Here is a 15216-nt window from a genome sequence, read left to right as displayed (position 1 = left end):
AGATTCTGGAGGCAGGGCTTGGCTTTCTGGGGGTATCTGGGGAAGCCCTGCCTGTGGGTTGGGAGCTTAGAGCACAGTGCCAAGACTAGGGTGAGAAGCTGAGAACGGGCATGCTTGACACACATCAGAAACTCCAGCAGCAGGGAGTGGAGAAGGAGACACTTGCTGACTTGAATGGAGCAGATCACAGGTCTCTGAGCTATTGTTTCAGGCTGTATTTGTTCTCCTGGTGATAAATGGGCCACTTCACCCTTCTCTGAGCCTCCAGTGCTGCTGATTGATGTGTAAAGCCCCTCCCCCACAATTTCAAACACTATTATCTGTCCTGGTAAAGGCTGGGAAGCCCTTCGTGTTGAGAGGAAGGCTCTCGAATTGATGGCTTACACAAATTGGTCAACCTGTGGAACTCCTTGCCAGAGGATGTTGTGAAGGCCAAGACTACAACAGGGTTCAAAAAAGAACTAGATAAGTTCATGGAGGATAGGTCCATCAGTAGCTATTAGCCAGGATGGGCAGGGATGGTGTCCCTAGCCTCTGTTTGCCAGAAGCTGGGAATGGGCAACAGGGGATGGATTACTTGATGATTGCCTGTTCTGGCCATTTCCTCTGGGGCACCTGGCATTGGCCACTGTTGGAAGAGAGGACACTGAGCTAGATGGGTCATTGGTCTGACCCAGTATGGCCGTCCTTACATTATGTTCTTATGTTCTGAAATTTGCTGATACTCATTGGAGTGTCGGGTTAGTGATCCAAATGTGGGATCACTGGAGCAAGGGGATTTAAAGATGCAGCTACCCTGAAAAACCCCCAGGATATGCTTAAATTCACAGATTCTAGCAACTTTGAAGTTGAAAACCCAGCCAGGGGAGAAATGGGAGGGGGATCTGGAAGCATGTCTCCCCTACCCATCATTAAAGCCGCAGCCTGTCCCATAGCCCACCTCACTACTGACCATGCCCAGGCTAAGTCCTTGGTGCTCTGACATAACCCCCACAATTCGGAGTTGAAATGATGCAGACTGGAAGCTCAGGGTCCGCTTGCACCTCTTTCCTTGGGTCAGACCCAGGTCTCCTCCTATTGCTACTAGAGATCTGGCGCTGCTCAAACTAATTCCCAGATCTCTTCATACCACAATCACAGCAGCTGCTCCCACTTGTCTCTCCACCATTCAGTGCAGCTACACCTAACCCAGGGAATGCAGCTGGGTGTGTGGGGCTAATTCCCAGTGGCTATTGCCAGCTTCAGGGGGGCAGAGTTAAGGTGGTGTGGCCATTTACCTTCCTTCTGTGTTTGCTGGGTTTCAGATGTTTGCATTTGTTGAACTCAATGGAAAGGGCACGAGCTATCACCGGGCAACCTTAACTTGGTGCTAATGGTGTGTTTTGCCATTTAGTAAAGGTCACGTTTCAGAATCAAAATGCATTACAAATGTTTGTGAATAAGATTAAAGCTGGCCGTAGTACAGCGCAGACTGAATAACAGACAGAAATCCAGCCCTTTGCTTCCCCTTATTCCTCTGTCAACACTAGTTTGATTTAGGGCTTGTCTACGTTTGAAATGCTACCACAGCACAGTTGTAGTGTGTCTGCACAGACATAGGCGCCGACTCCGTGGGTGCTCCGGGGCTGGAGCATCCACGGGGAAAAATTGGTGGGTGCTCAGCACCCACCGGCCGCTCCCCGCCCCCATGCCCAGCTCACCTCCGTCTCCTCCCCTGAGCACACCGTGTGTCCGCTTTCCCCCCCTAGCTCCCAGCGCTTGCACTACGAAACAGCTGTTTTGCGTGGCTGGGAGGGAGGGGGGAGGAGGAGGAATGTGGCAGTTTCAGGGAAGAGGCGGGGCCAGGGCGGGGATTTGGGGAAGGAGTCCAATGGGACAGGGAGGGGGCGGAGTTGGGGTGGGGACGTTGGGGAAGGGGTTGGAGTGGGGGTGGGGCAGGAGTGGGGAAAGGGTGGAGTTGGGGTGGGGCTGTGGGCGGCGGGGCACGAGCACCCACTGGCACCGGGGAAAGTTGGCGCACAGACCCTGCCTAGGCCAACGGGAGGGGTTCTCCCATCTCTGGAGTTAGTCCACCTCCCCAAGCCGTGGTAGCTAGTTTGGCAGAAGAATTCTTCTGTCAGCCTACCACTGTCTACACTGGAGGTGAGGTTGGCTTAACCACGCCACTCAGGGGTGTGTGGATTTTTTTCACACACTTGAGCAAAGTAGCTGGGTCAACCTTAGAATGTGCCCTGATTTGTTTAACGCACAGTATGAGCTGTAGACGAACGGAGGTGTACGCACAGAAAGCCCAGAGCGGCCTCTGAAACGCTCGCTGGCTGCGTCGGCTAAATCCTCTCGGCTGTGGTTGTGTAGCTGGGGAGATTCGGGGGAGGATCCTCGGCAGGGAGGTACCCAGCATTCACTGACATATAATCCGTGGAAGTCTCTAAATCCACGCTGAAAAAGCTTGAGCACCTTTATGAAGCTCAACATGTACAGCAGCGGAGCCATCAAATCCCGCCTGGGCAGGGAAGCTCCTGTCCGGCAATCAGATCCCCTTCTGACACCATTAGCCACAAACTGCCCAGTGCATATGAACACAGGAGTTGCCATGCCCGTGGTCCAGCTAGCAGTGAGTCCCACAGCAGCTAGTACTTGAAGGAGAGGGCAAGAAACCTGCTGTTATCTGTAGTGCCCTGCCAAATTCACGTCTGTGAAAAACACAGCATGGACAGTGAAAGCTGGTCTCCCCTGTGAAAGCTGGTCTTTTGTGTTCTGTTACCCTATACTGACTGATTTCGCATGGGAGACCAGCATTTCTCTAACTGGGGGTCCCGACCCAAAAGGGAGCTGCGGGGGTCAGGGGTCATGGTATTGCCACCCTTAATTCTGCGCTGCCTTCAGAGCTGGGCAGTTGGAAAGTGGTAGCTGCTGGCCGAAGGCTCAGCTCTGAAGGCAGCAGTGCAGAAGGGTGGCAATACTGTGACCCCCCCCCCCTTCAATGATTCCCCCCACCACCACCTTTTGGGTCAGGACCCCTACAGTTACAACACTGTGAAATCTCAGATTGAAATAGCTGAAATCATGAAATTTACAATTTTTAAAATCCTATGACCATGAAATTGACCAAAATGCATGTGAATTTGGTAGGGCCCTAGGGAATAGTGGTGCTGTAGCATACTGGGCCCAGGATATGAGAGAGACAAGGGGGGTGAAGGAATCTCTTTTATTGGACCAACTTCTGCTGGTGGAAGGGACAGGCTTTTGAGCTACACAGAGCTCTGCTTCAGATCTGGAGAAGGTTTGGGCGAGTTATGTGTTCGCCCCTTACGCTAAACAGTCTGTCCCCACTTGTGTTTAGCTGGGACACTTGGAGTACCTTTCCCAGACCTGAAGCAGAGCTCTGGGTAGCTTGAAAGCTTGTCTCTTCCACCCAAAGGAAGTTGGGCCAATACAAGATATTGTCTCTCCTACCTTGTTTCTCTCCGAGAGCGAGCATCCTCCTGACTCCCATGGTTAGAAGTAGGTGACACAAGGCCTGAAGCAGGAGGGGTTAGATCCTGTCCTGCATTCTCAGGGTGGCTTGGTTGGTTTTAAGTATTCACTGTTCTTGTTCACAGAAATGTCTAAACCCTTTGAGTCTTGCCAAGCTTTGGGCCTCCATGACATCTTGTGGCAGGGGGTTCCAAAGGCTTCCTGGGCCATGTGTGTATGGACAAGTCTTTGGAGCAGTGGAGTGGCGTTTGCTGTGAGTGTCACAGCTGCAGCTGAGGAAACCCATGCCCTCCCAACCCTTCCCATGGCTCAGTTTAGGCCACACACAGCAGCTGCAGTGTTACTGGCTGCCAGTCTGTTGTGGCCTTGGCGTCCTTACTCCGCATCGCCATCTCTCGTGTGGGGCTGGCCCGGCTCTCACTGGCCTGGATTTATGTACTGGAAGAAGGAATTTGCGGAGAGCTGAGGGAGAAGAGCCCCGTACGGGGAAGCAGAACTGGGCTGTAAATGGGGCATACTTTACCAGCCTTCTCGTGAGATTGAAGCGTGGAGGCCTGAGAGGCAGATCCCAGGGCGAGGGGCAGGAGGCATTGAATTCTTCCATCTCTTTCCTTCCCCTGGAGGGGCCACATCTGTTATCTCTGCCTCCTTCCACTCTCCCAAACAACCCCCCTTCGCCAGCCCCACACCAGATCCTATACGGATCCCATTCTGTGGAATCCGGTCTTGACCAAAACACCCTTCTCCTGCCCCTGTCAGAAGAGGCCAGGCTCTGGGATGGTAATTCAGCCAGGAAGGGCTAAACGGAAAGGCGGGGATGGGGTGCATTCAGCCCTGGCAGCACTTGAGGATTGTAACGGCTCTTCCTGTACAGACCCCCAAGTGAGCCAGTCTCCTGCTAAGAACTGTGCAGGCAGGAGAGGCTGCAACGCAGAGCTAGCGGGACCCAGGACTAGAGCAGCATGAAGTGCTGCAGATCTGGACTGAAGTGCGTTAGAAGAACTGAGGGAGGGCTGCTCCTGACGTGTGTGTGTGGGGGGGGGGGACCTGCCTCTCCTTCTTGTGCTTTTCCGGCTGTAATGATTGTAGCATCTCTCTGGGATGGGTTATGCGGCCACGGGTGTCCCACGTGTGGAGAGACAATAGAATCTCCTTCTGGTGTCCTCCTCCCAGGCAGTGTTCTTCCTGGTGCTCTCAGCCCGTATCTCACTGCTTATCCTGTAACTTTCTCGCTTAGCCAAGCAATTCTTTGGTTTGCAGTTGTGATAAATTTTGCCTGGAGTGCAGCTCCAGTCAGATTTATGGCCTGGTCTCTCTTCGTCGCTTGCGGTTTTTCCTTGGCCAGCGTGCATACCCTCCTGAAGCACCATTCCCATAGCCTTTGATTGATGTGTTGGGGTCAGGCACTCATTTGCTGGGCTCCTGGAAGGAGGTGGGGGAGTAGCGGGCCCACCCAGGTGCCTGCTTTCACCATTTAACTTAGCATTACACCTGGGGGGCTGTTAGCATAGAGTCCGGAAATAGTCCACTGATTTCAAATGATTTTAAGCAATTTCATAGCAAATCCTTCCAACTGCAGTGGGCGCATTTCGGGGGACAATCTCCTGGGCTTTTCCCCTGACTGGCAGCTGCCTTGAGAAAGGGTCAGTCAGCCTAGATTGCTGCCATGGGGACATGTGGCTGCTTCTCTTTTTTACTTACTTGCTTCCGGGACCATAACTCGCAGCTAAGGCTAAGATTTAGTCATGGGTATTTTTAATAAAAGTCACAGGCAATAAACAAAAATTCACAGCCCGTGTCCTGTCCATGACTTGTACTATATACCCCTGGCTAAAACTTGGGGGCTCCGGGCACACCACGGGTGCTCTGGGGCAGGGGGCGGCCCAGGGGCACTGCTGGTGCTGATGGGGGGTGGCGGCATGCAGCCTGGGACCACCACTAGTGCTCAGGGGAGAGCGGGGAGGCGTGGGGTAGCCCGAAACTTCCCCAGCAGCAGCCAGTGTGGCAGGCCCAGGGGCTGCCCAAGCTGCTCAGGTGGCCCCAGGGCACCAGCCACTGCAGAAGTCCCGGAGGTCCCAGAAAGTCACGGAATCCATGACCTCCTTGACAGACTCACCGCCTTAGCCATAGCTCCCAGGGAAAGCCTGGACTCTCTCAAGAGCACAGGTCATTGGGGCTGGCGGGTGTGACTCTTCTTGCATGGTGGAAGTTGATGCTTAGTGCTGGAGCTGCTTATTAGGAGCAGATGAACGTTAAAGAAACAGCTGTTGTTTTGCTCCGGCCAAGATGCGGGAGAGCTGCCTGGCTCCATGTTCTCCTCTCCTGTGTGTGAATAGATGGCCTAAGCATTCCCCATTTAACTGGGACAGAAACAGCTGGCCTCTCCTTGCTCATTGGCTTCCCCCGCCTATGGGCATCTTACTCCCAAGCAGTGCTATACACTGGAGAACCTGGTACTGAAAACCAGAGGATGTGGCTATGAGAGATAAAACATCTGTGGGAATACAGACCCTATAGGAACAGTGGGCACAAAAAACCTAACTGGGTTCAAGGCTGAGCTTGATAAGTTTATGGAAGGGATGATGTGATGAGACACAGCAATGGCATGGAGCCAATCTTTGACTGCTAGCAGCAAATATCTCCAACGGCTAGTGGTGGGGCACTGGATGAGAAGGGCTCTGAGTTACAACAGAGAATTCCTTCCCAGGTGTCTGGCTGCTGGGTCTTGCCCACATACTCTGGGTGTAACTGATCGCCATATTTGGGGTTGGGAAGGAATTTTCCCCCAGATCAGAGTGGCAGAGACCTTCAGCGTTTTTTGCCTTCCCCTGCAGCATGGGGCATAGGTCAGTTGCAGGTTTAAACTAGGGTCAATGGTGGATTTTCTGTAACTTGACGTCTTTAAATCATGGTTTGAGTTCAGTAATCCAGCCAGAGGTTAGGGGTCTGTTACAGGAGTGAGTGGGCGAGGTTCTGTGGCTGTGACGTGCAGGTGGTCAGACTAGACGATCATGATGGTCCCTTCTGACCTTAAAGTCTATGAGTCTATTTCTTAAATGGTTTCATCTGAATAGGCTTTAAAGTAACTTTTCTCTATGAAGATGAAGATTCCAGAAAATAAGCTACTTAACCAATGGACTAGTTCCAAAAGAGGAAAATGACTGTAAAATGCCTCATTTCTCAGAAGGAAGGTGCACATGATGAAAACGAACCCAAGTTATTTTTAATGTTGCTCATGGATATTGAGTGACTGGTTTTTCCAGTCAGCTATTTCTGTTGGATTTTTGCATCAAATTTTGTCAGTGTGAAAGGGTGGATGGTCAGTTTGATTAATTCTCCATGGGGGGCAAGATAGATTTTTAAAGCTGAAATCTAACAAACTAGATTTGCAATTGGATACGTGTTCTAGCCAATATTAGAATGGAATTGAATAGGAGAACCCCTTATATTGAGTCCTGGGAGCATTTGCTTACTAAGTTAATGCTAGATTCATTTCAGGTCAACTTTTACAATGATCTTGGACCGTATTTCTCAGATCTGGACACTTGGTTACTCTTAACCTATCAACACTTTATTAATTCACCGAGGCCCACATCAGTATTCGATCAACAGTTCTTCGGTTGTGTGTAGATGCAGCAGAAGATCTAGGTGTGTACTGAACACACCGATACAGGCCTGCAAGCAATTGTCATATGCTATGGGTGAGGCTTAGCAGTTACACCAAGGAACAATGCAAATCACCAAGATTTCTTGTTACATTTACTTATGACATCAATCATCGCTGGATTCAAAACTGGCTAACTGATAGGTTTCAAAATGTAATTGTAAATGGGGAATCGTCACTGAGGAGGTCGGTCGGTTTCCAGGGAGGTCCCCGCAGGGATCGGTTCTTGGCCTTACACTATTAAATATTTTTATCTGTGACCTGGAAAAAAACATAAAATATCACTGATAAAGTTTGCAGATGACACAAAAATTTGGGAGTGGTAAATAATGAAGAGAACAGGTCACTGGCACAGAACGATCTGGATCACTTAGTAAACTGAGTGCCAGCAAACAAGAGGTGTTTTAATATAGCTAAATGTAAATGTCTCTATCTAAGAACAAAGTTCTGGTGTTCACAGGTCAGGAAGGATGTTGATCAATTGGAAGAGGGGTCAGAGAAGAGTCGCGAGAATGGTTAAGGGATTAGAAAACCTGCCTTAGAGTGAGAAACTCAGAGAGCTCAACCTATTTGCTTTAACAAAGAGAAGGTTCAGGGTGACTTGAGTATAGGTATCTTCACGGGGCTCATATATTGAATTATGAGCTCTTCAGACTAGCAGAAAGGCATAAAACGATCCAGTGGTCTCTGGCTGGTGCTATGCAAGAGGTCAGATTAGATGATCACAATGGTCCCTTCTGGCCTCGGAATCTGTGGAGCAGTTTTTTATTACCTAACACATTTATCATACTTACAACTTCTTAAAGAAATGGTGTGTGTGTGTGTGTGTGTGTGTGTGTGTGTGTGTGTGTGTGTGTGTGTCCAACTTTCTAATCCCACAAAACTGAACATCCTTGTGCCGCCCCCTGCTCTGCCTCTTCTCGGAGGCCCTGCCCCCCCCGTTCATTCCATCCTCCCTTCCTTGGTTGCTCACTCTGCCCCACCCTCAATCACTCACTCATTTTCACCTGGCTGGGGGAGGGGGGTTGGAGTGTGGGAGGGGTTGTGGGCTTTGGGGTGGGGCCAAAAATGAGGGGCAGGAGGGGGCTCCAGGCTGGAGGGTTGTGCCAAGGGGTTTGGAGTGTGGAAGGAGGCTCCGGGTTGAGGCAGGGGGTTGGGGTGTAGGAGGGAGTATGGACTCTGGGCTAGGGGTGCAAGCTCTGGGGTGGGCCCAGAAATGAGGGGTTCAGGGTTTTGGAGGGGCTCTGGGCTGGGGCAGGGGGTTGGGAAGTGGGGGGGATGTGGGTGTGGGCTGTGGGGTGGGGCTGGGGATGAGGGGTTTGGTGTGTAGGAGGGGGCTCCCGGCTGGGGCAGTGGGTTGGGGTGCAGGGTGTGGGCTCTGGGATGGAGTTTGGGTGTGGGAATGGATTCCAAGCTGGGGCAGAGAGTGAGGCATGGGAAGGGGTTCAGGGTGTGGGCTTCGGGCAGCACTTACCTCACGCGGCTCCCAGAAGCTGCCAGCATGTCCCTCCGGCTCCTAGGTGGAGACATGGCCAGGAGTTTCTGCATGCTCCCTGTGCCCGCAGGCCAATGGGATTCTCAGCCAATGGTAGCTGTGGAGCCAGCACTCATGGCGGGGGTGGCACGCAGAGCCCCTGTGGCCGCCCCGACGCCTAGGAGCCGGAGGGGCATGCTGGCTGTGTCCGGGAGCCACACGAAGCTGGGTAGGGAGCCTGCCAGCCCTGGGCCACCCAGACTTTTAACGGCCCAGTCAGCGGTGCTGACCGGAGCCACCAGGGTCGCTTTTCGACTGGGTGTTCCAGTCAGAAACTGGACATCTGGCAACCCGAGAGAGAGAGAGAGAGTGTGTGTGTGTGCCATGAATGTATCACTGTGTTCTGTGTTTAAAAGTTCTGAGAGATTTTAAATTGTCACCTGTCATTTCTGCTAGATAAAAAGTTGTCAAACTTCTGCTTCTCGTGGATGTTCTGTTCACGTCTGCGTTATAATCTCTCTGTTGGGGGAGGAAAGGGTTAGCTGCTGCATGAGTTGAATTCTATGAAGGAAGCTTTATAATTGACTCTGAGGTTGTGTTCCAGGTATTGGATAAAAAATTGGTTTCTGTATTAAGCTACTTAACTGGATTCAAACTATAGATGTGATTGAATTCTTTAGTTGGAGTCAAATGGAAAACCACCACCTTAGAATCTGCTTTAGAGTTTTTGAAGGGTTGGCTATTTTTAGTATTCATTCGATTTAACTAATTTGATGGCTTAATGCCAAACCAATATTGAGACTGGCTTGTTGATTTGCTGGTTGTATTGCTTATTGGTAGTTTAGTTGAACGGTATTAAGACTAGCTCCGCTTTGATGCTGTGCCATCTTGGATTCATTTTGAAGTGTTTCTAATAAGATGTGTAAAAAGACAGTCACGTGTCTTTCCATAAGCTAGGTGGGTTTGGGTGGACACCAGTTAGTCAACCTAAAAGCCCAACCTGCTATCCCTTATTAGTCTTTGCTCCTGACACCCCTCATGGCCATAGGTGCTTGCACTAGCGGTGCTGGGGGGCTGCCACACCCCCTGGCTTGAAGGGCTTTCCATGATATCCAGGGTTTGCAGTTTGATCAATGGCACTCAGCACCCCGACTATACAAATTGTTCCAGCGCCCCTGCTTGTGACCTTGCACTGTGCTGCTGGCAGAGGGGGCAGTGATGCAGTTGTAGGTGCAGTGTGGAGGAGGCCAGTGGGATGGGACAGGGTGAGAGGCTGTTTCCTATAGGTGGAGGAGGCTGAGAGCCAGTGGCGTTGGAACAGTTTTTAGAGTGGGGGTGCTGAGCTGCGCCCCCCTTGCCCCTGTCCGCGCCCTCCGCTCCCCCTAGAGCTGGGGCTGGGAGCAGGGCTGTGGTTTTGGGAGGGGGGACACAGACAGGATAAGGGGGTTGAGGCTGGGGGTGGGTGTAGAGTCCCGGGCGCAGGGCCAGCAGCCGGGACCCCCCCCAAAACCTGGGGGTGCTGCAGCACCCCCCCCCCACACACCCTTAGTTCCCATGCCTGTGCCGAGAGCAGCATCCGGAGGAAGGACAGAGCATTGGCGGTGGCGGGGAAGAGTCATTTAGGACCGCTGCCAGTGTAGGACTGTTTGATTGGAACGGGTGGGCATAGGATGCAGGGCCTGCCCTCTCAAATTGCCTCCTCTCTGGGCTAATGGTGCAGGAGCTATTGATTTCGGGCTCTAGGGCACCGCCAAGCTATTTACTCAGGGCTAAGTGCAGAGAAGTGCTGAATACCTGATGTCACAGGGCGTTTCAGGCTCTCTGCCCCATTAAAGCCCCAGGCCTCTGCAGGGAGAGTGAGGCTAGGCCAGGATCGGAGCTACATTTTATCACCCATTTTTTCCCCCTTGGGATCAATTTGCTGCTTTTTGGTTAATGTTGGTTCAGCTGTGTAAATGTGAGGGTCCGGGGCTCAACCTTCCACGGGGAGGAGGGGAGCCACACCGGCCTGTGGTTCTTACATGGGTTCTGCCCTGTTCCTTTAAGGCTGAACAACACTCTCAGGCCATGGCTACACTTGCAAATTTGCAGCGCTGCAGCAGGGTGTACGTTATTCCCCACAGGGAGGTGAAGTACGGACAGCGCTGGGAGAGCTCTCTCCCAGCGCTGGCGCTTTGACTACACTTAGCGCTGGGAGCGCTTTGAAGTCAAGCAGACAGCCAAAGAGAGGTTAAGGCTCAGGCCTTCTGCTGCTCAGGCTGCAAAACAACAGCAAAATTATCAGGGGGGAGGAGGCCCCGGGCTCAGCTTGGCCCAGGCAGGAACAGTACAAGGTGGCTCAGGCCCTTTAGCTGGGGGGGGGGGGCCCAAGTAAAGGCAGTAGGAAGGCCCAGGCCCGGAGGCGGGGCAGGCCACTAGGCGGGCTCAGGCAGGTCAGGCCAGGGGGTGCAGGGGGTGGGTGAGGGGAGGGCTGGGGGTGGGGGGGGGCAGGGTGGGGGGGGGGGCCCACCCACCCACTCCCCCACCGCCCGGCTGGCAGCGAGCCCACGCTGACGGTCAGTGGGGATCTCCTGAGCAACACACACAGATGAGCAGCATTGGCTTGATCAGCAGCCTGACTGATCAGCTGCCCCAGGGGCCACTTCTGGATCCAGCCACTCCCTGGTCCCTCCGCCTACACCGGTCTCGTCGCCTCGCGGGGCGGGCTGAAGTGATCCCCGGGCTGGAGGGAAGTCGCCGGTAGCTGCGGGGGGTGCGGCCACAACAGCGGAGAGGGGGGAAGCGTCAAGAACAAGGGGATTCTCCATGTAATAAGAAAAACAGCACACTCGACCCTGATGAACGTCACGAAGCACGTCACTAACTTGTGGAACTCCTTGCCACAAGATATCATAGAAACGAATCGCTTAGTAGGGGATTGGATGTTTCTGTGGATAATGAGAACACCCCAGCTATGTTAGGCAGGATACAAGAATCAGAAGAGTTATCAACCCTCCTGCTTCAGGGCATAATCCAATTGTTAACTTCCAGGGATCAGGAAGAAATTCTTGCTAGTGGCAGGTTACAACATAATTCTCCACTAGGGGGTTCCATGCACCTTTCTCTGAAACAGCTGGTCTTGGCCATGCCCAGAGACAAAGTTGTAGACTAGATGGACCCCTGGTCTCATCCTGCCAGGCAGTTCTGATGTCCCATTGATCTCTCTTGTGCAAAGGGGTCTGTTGGATGAAAGTAACTGAGGCCCACTGTGCGGGACCAGGAGTGAGTGAAAATCCAAGCTTTTGGCTGTAACTGCCTGTCTTGGGGTCCAGAGGGGAATTTACCCCATGTGCTGCATTACATGACACTTTAGGTAGCTATAGCAGCATTATAGGGGCTTTCTCTATGCTCTGAATCAGCTCATCAGTGGTGCCAGGTCAGATGTTTCTTGGAGGAGTGGGTAAGTTCTGGTGCCCTTCCCCCCCCGCAACCCTGGCAGGGACCCTGTCTCCATTCATCCCTTTTGAGAGTGTCCCCTCTTTTACCCACTCTGTGCACAAGCCCATGCTGCTAGGAATCAAGGTCTTGGTGACGCCCCTGTGTGCCATGGGCCAGGAAAGATTTGCAGTGCGCTAGGTCACAGCACCTTTCGGCCTGGCTGCCCCTCTGGCAGGACAGAGGTGCGGCTGGACCAAATCTCAGGGTGAGCTCACAGTGTCACACACTGAAATTCGGCCCGGCCGTCCCTTGGTTTGGACGGAGGGGCAACGGGTCACATTTCAGTGGCGTTATGACCAAGTGGCCTGAGCAACTCTCTGGACTGCTCCAGCAGCAGCTGGACAGATGTAGGACAGGACCGCTGCTTAACGGTGACCAGTCCACAGCCCCCCTGGCTCCGCAGAACATTGAGTAAATGCAGACACCTTGGGAGCAGGGGTGTTCACCTTGCCCGGCACTGCTGCAGCCCATCAGCAGGGTCCTGGGCTGGATGGGCCATTGGTCTGAGCCGGGATGACACACGTCACCAGCTGGCAGGTGCAGCTCTGTCTCCTCTGCTGATTTCCTGGCCCTGGCTCCAAGGGTTGCTAAGGAAGGAGCGGCTTCACCCTCTCTCGTAGCCCTTTGTATGCTCAGGGCCAGACTCTGATCTCACTCTCCTGGCAGTCCCATTGAAGCCAGTGGCAATGCTGTGGCTTTATTGCAGTCTGCGAGCCAGGAACCCCGCCCCCCACCGTGGTTTCAGAGCAGCGCACGAGGGGTGCATCAGAGAGGGGTGCAGAGAGTCCCTCTGCATCTGGGTTTTCAGAGAAGCGAGGGATTGGCTCTCAGATTTGCAGACCCCAGGTGGGTGCCCGCCTCCAGCTCTCCCAGCTGGTGTACGGCCGGGGGAGGCACCTGCCCCGAGCAGGGCTGGAGATGCTGCTCGCCAAATCGCCCTTTCTGAATCATTGCTATATTTGGCCTGGCAGCCACGTGGCTGCAAGCCCCTGCCAGTGCACTCCTGCCAGCTGCTAGGAGAGGCGGGGGGAGGCAGGCAGGAGACAGGGAAAGAGTCCTGACAATCAGAGGAAATTATCCGGCTGATCACTGGGCCGGGAGCCCCAGCTTCCCAGTGTCACCGAGCATGAGCACAGCCTGCTGCTGGAGCTAGAGACAACTGCATTGGAGCAGCTCCAATTCTGCAGCCCCTGGGAGCAAGCGGGCCCTGCCCAGACCTGGGGTAGTCCGGCCAGCACGCAGACACCGGCAAGGTACATGCTGCATCCTGAAGGTGGGGTCGGCAGCACCCTGCCTTCCAGCTCCTCTCTGGGATCTATTTTCCTCTGCTGCACTTCATCTGAGGGAGAAATGGGGTAAAATGGTCTGTTTCTCTGGGGAAATTTTCTCCCCTTCGTGGCCTGGTACTCTGGGGAGATTCCCCCTCCCCCATAGCCTGGTACTTTAGAGACTCGTACGAAGGTTGGGCTGGTGTGTGGGACGGTCCCATGATGCCTGTGTGCGTAGATTTGGTTTAGTGCAGTATTTACACACGCCTCCCCAGATGTTTGTGAGTCCAGTCGCAGCGGGGAGCAGCTGGTAGGTGATGTTCCCTGGGCCAGCGCAGGAGAGAACGGAGCCATGCCGCTGGCCTCCTGCAGGCCAGCAGGTTCCTGAGTCCTGACCTACCCTACAAGGCCTGCACAAAGATCCCACTGCAGATAAGGATGCAGGCTAGAGACCTTGGAGGGAGGCTGCCGGGAGGGCTGTTCACTAGCACCCGCTTGTGGGGGTGGAGAAGCTTAATGTACAGTACCTAGTGTAATGGGGTCCTGATCTGGGACGGGGGCTCCTAGGTGCTCCAGTTCTATAAGTGGGAATCTAATTTGGCTCCCCTGCTGTCTGGAGGGGCTGATGCTGCTCCTCGGTGCTGGCTGGATGTTTGTGAAGGGGTGTGCTGGCAGATCCCAGCCCGTGGGGCGGGTAGGAACCTGGGAAGCAGCGGCACGCAGGTGGGAAGTGTTTCACTGTGTCTCCTTTCCCGTAGGTCACAGACCTGGATCACGAGCGCAGCTCCGTGGGGCAGAGGCCTGGGGAGTATCTCTGCAAAGTGCATCGCTTGGCCTCCATTTATTCCAACTGACTGATTCTCGTTCACCATGTTCAGGCAGGTGAAACGTCCCCCAGCCCCTCCTAGTGCCGCTGGCTGTGCCGGGTCCCTGAAGGGGTGCATGCTGGCAGGACACTGCGTTCCTCTCTGAGCCCATGGCTTTGCTGTGCTCTGGCACCCATGTGCTGCGTCAGATGGGATCCGCTCACCCGTGGGCTATGAAGCTGTCTGGGTGGCTGATTGGAATGAACCGCAGAGAGCCAGAGGCGGTCGTCTCTTCGGGGTCCTTATTGGTTTAAAGGACGCCGGGTAGCCCATGGAGCAGGAAACGCTGATCTCAGCAATGCAAGCTTCAGCTTAACCAATGACTCGGGGCTGCGAGGTGAGAGTGGGCATGGGGGAGCCTGCACCCTGTCCCAAGCTGCCTGTCTCTGACGATCACCGCAATGGGCTGCGGGCGGCTATAGCGATGTGATCTGCTGTCTGACAGATCTACAGCCCCAAGAGAGACCCCGAGGAGGCCGTCAAAGCAAACCCCTAGGCGAGGCGCATTGGCCTCTCTGGAGACTGGCGTGTGCTGAAACGGGCCACCACCATGATGTGCGAGGTGATGCCCACCATCAACGAGGGCGACCCCCTGGGGTCCCAGCAGGGCCCCGACTCGGAGGCCAACTTTGAGCAGCTAATGGTGAACATGCTGGACGAGCGAGACAAGCTGCTGGAAACGCTACGGGAGACCCGGGAGACTCTGGCCTTGACCCAGAGTCGGTTACAGGAGACCGGGCATGAGCGAGACCAGCTGCAGAGGCAACTCAACTCTGCCCTCCCGCAGGTAAGGAGAGCGGCTCCGGAGCTCTGCCGGGACGAGAATGCCAGCGAGTGGCGGGGGAGACAGGGCTGGGGACCATGGCAGGGCTGTGGGAATAGGGTAGATGTCTCTGGGATTTCTCCAGGCTCCTTGCTAGCACTGCTTTACAAGGAGCATCCAGTCTAGCCCAGTTTGGGCTGCTGCAAACCGGACAGCCTGGTCTTAAA

The 15216-nt window shown here is 53.9% G+C and overlaps 1 protein-coding gene across 1 annotated transcript in view; it reads left to right on the top strand.

Annotated features, from left to right (window-relative positions):
* Positions 1-15216, top strand: part of PPFIA4 (PTPRF interacting protein alpha 4) — a 190259-nt gene that overhangs the window by 56871 nt on the left and 118172 nt on the right. Inside the window, exon 2 of the mRNA XM_039537315.1 lies at positions 14119-15013. Within this exon, the coding sequence (XP_039393249.1) occupies positions 14777-15013 (237 nt within the window). The 5' untranslated portion in view covers positions 14119-14776. The remainder of the gene's footprint in view (positions 1-14118; positions 15014-15216) is intronic.

The sequence above is a fragment of the Mauremys reevesii genome, linkage group 4, assembly GCF_016161935.1.
Source record: "Mauremys reevesii isolate NIE-2019 linkage group 4, ASM1616193v1, whole genome shotgun sequence".
Taxonomy (NCBI): Eukaryota; Metazoa; Chordata; order Testudines; family Geoemydidae; genus Mauremys; species Mauremys reevesii.
The sequence above is the reverse complement of the archived record's forward strand: the minus strand, read 5'-3'. Positions and strand labels throughout refer to the sequence as shown.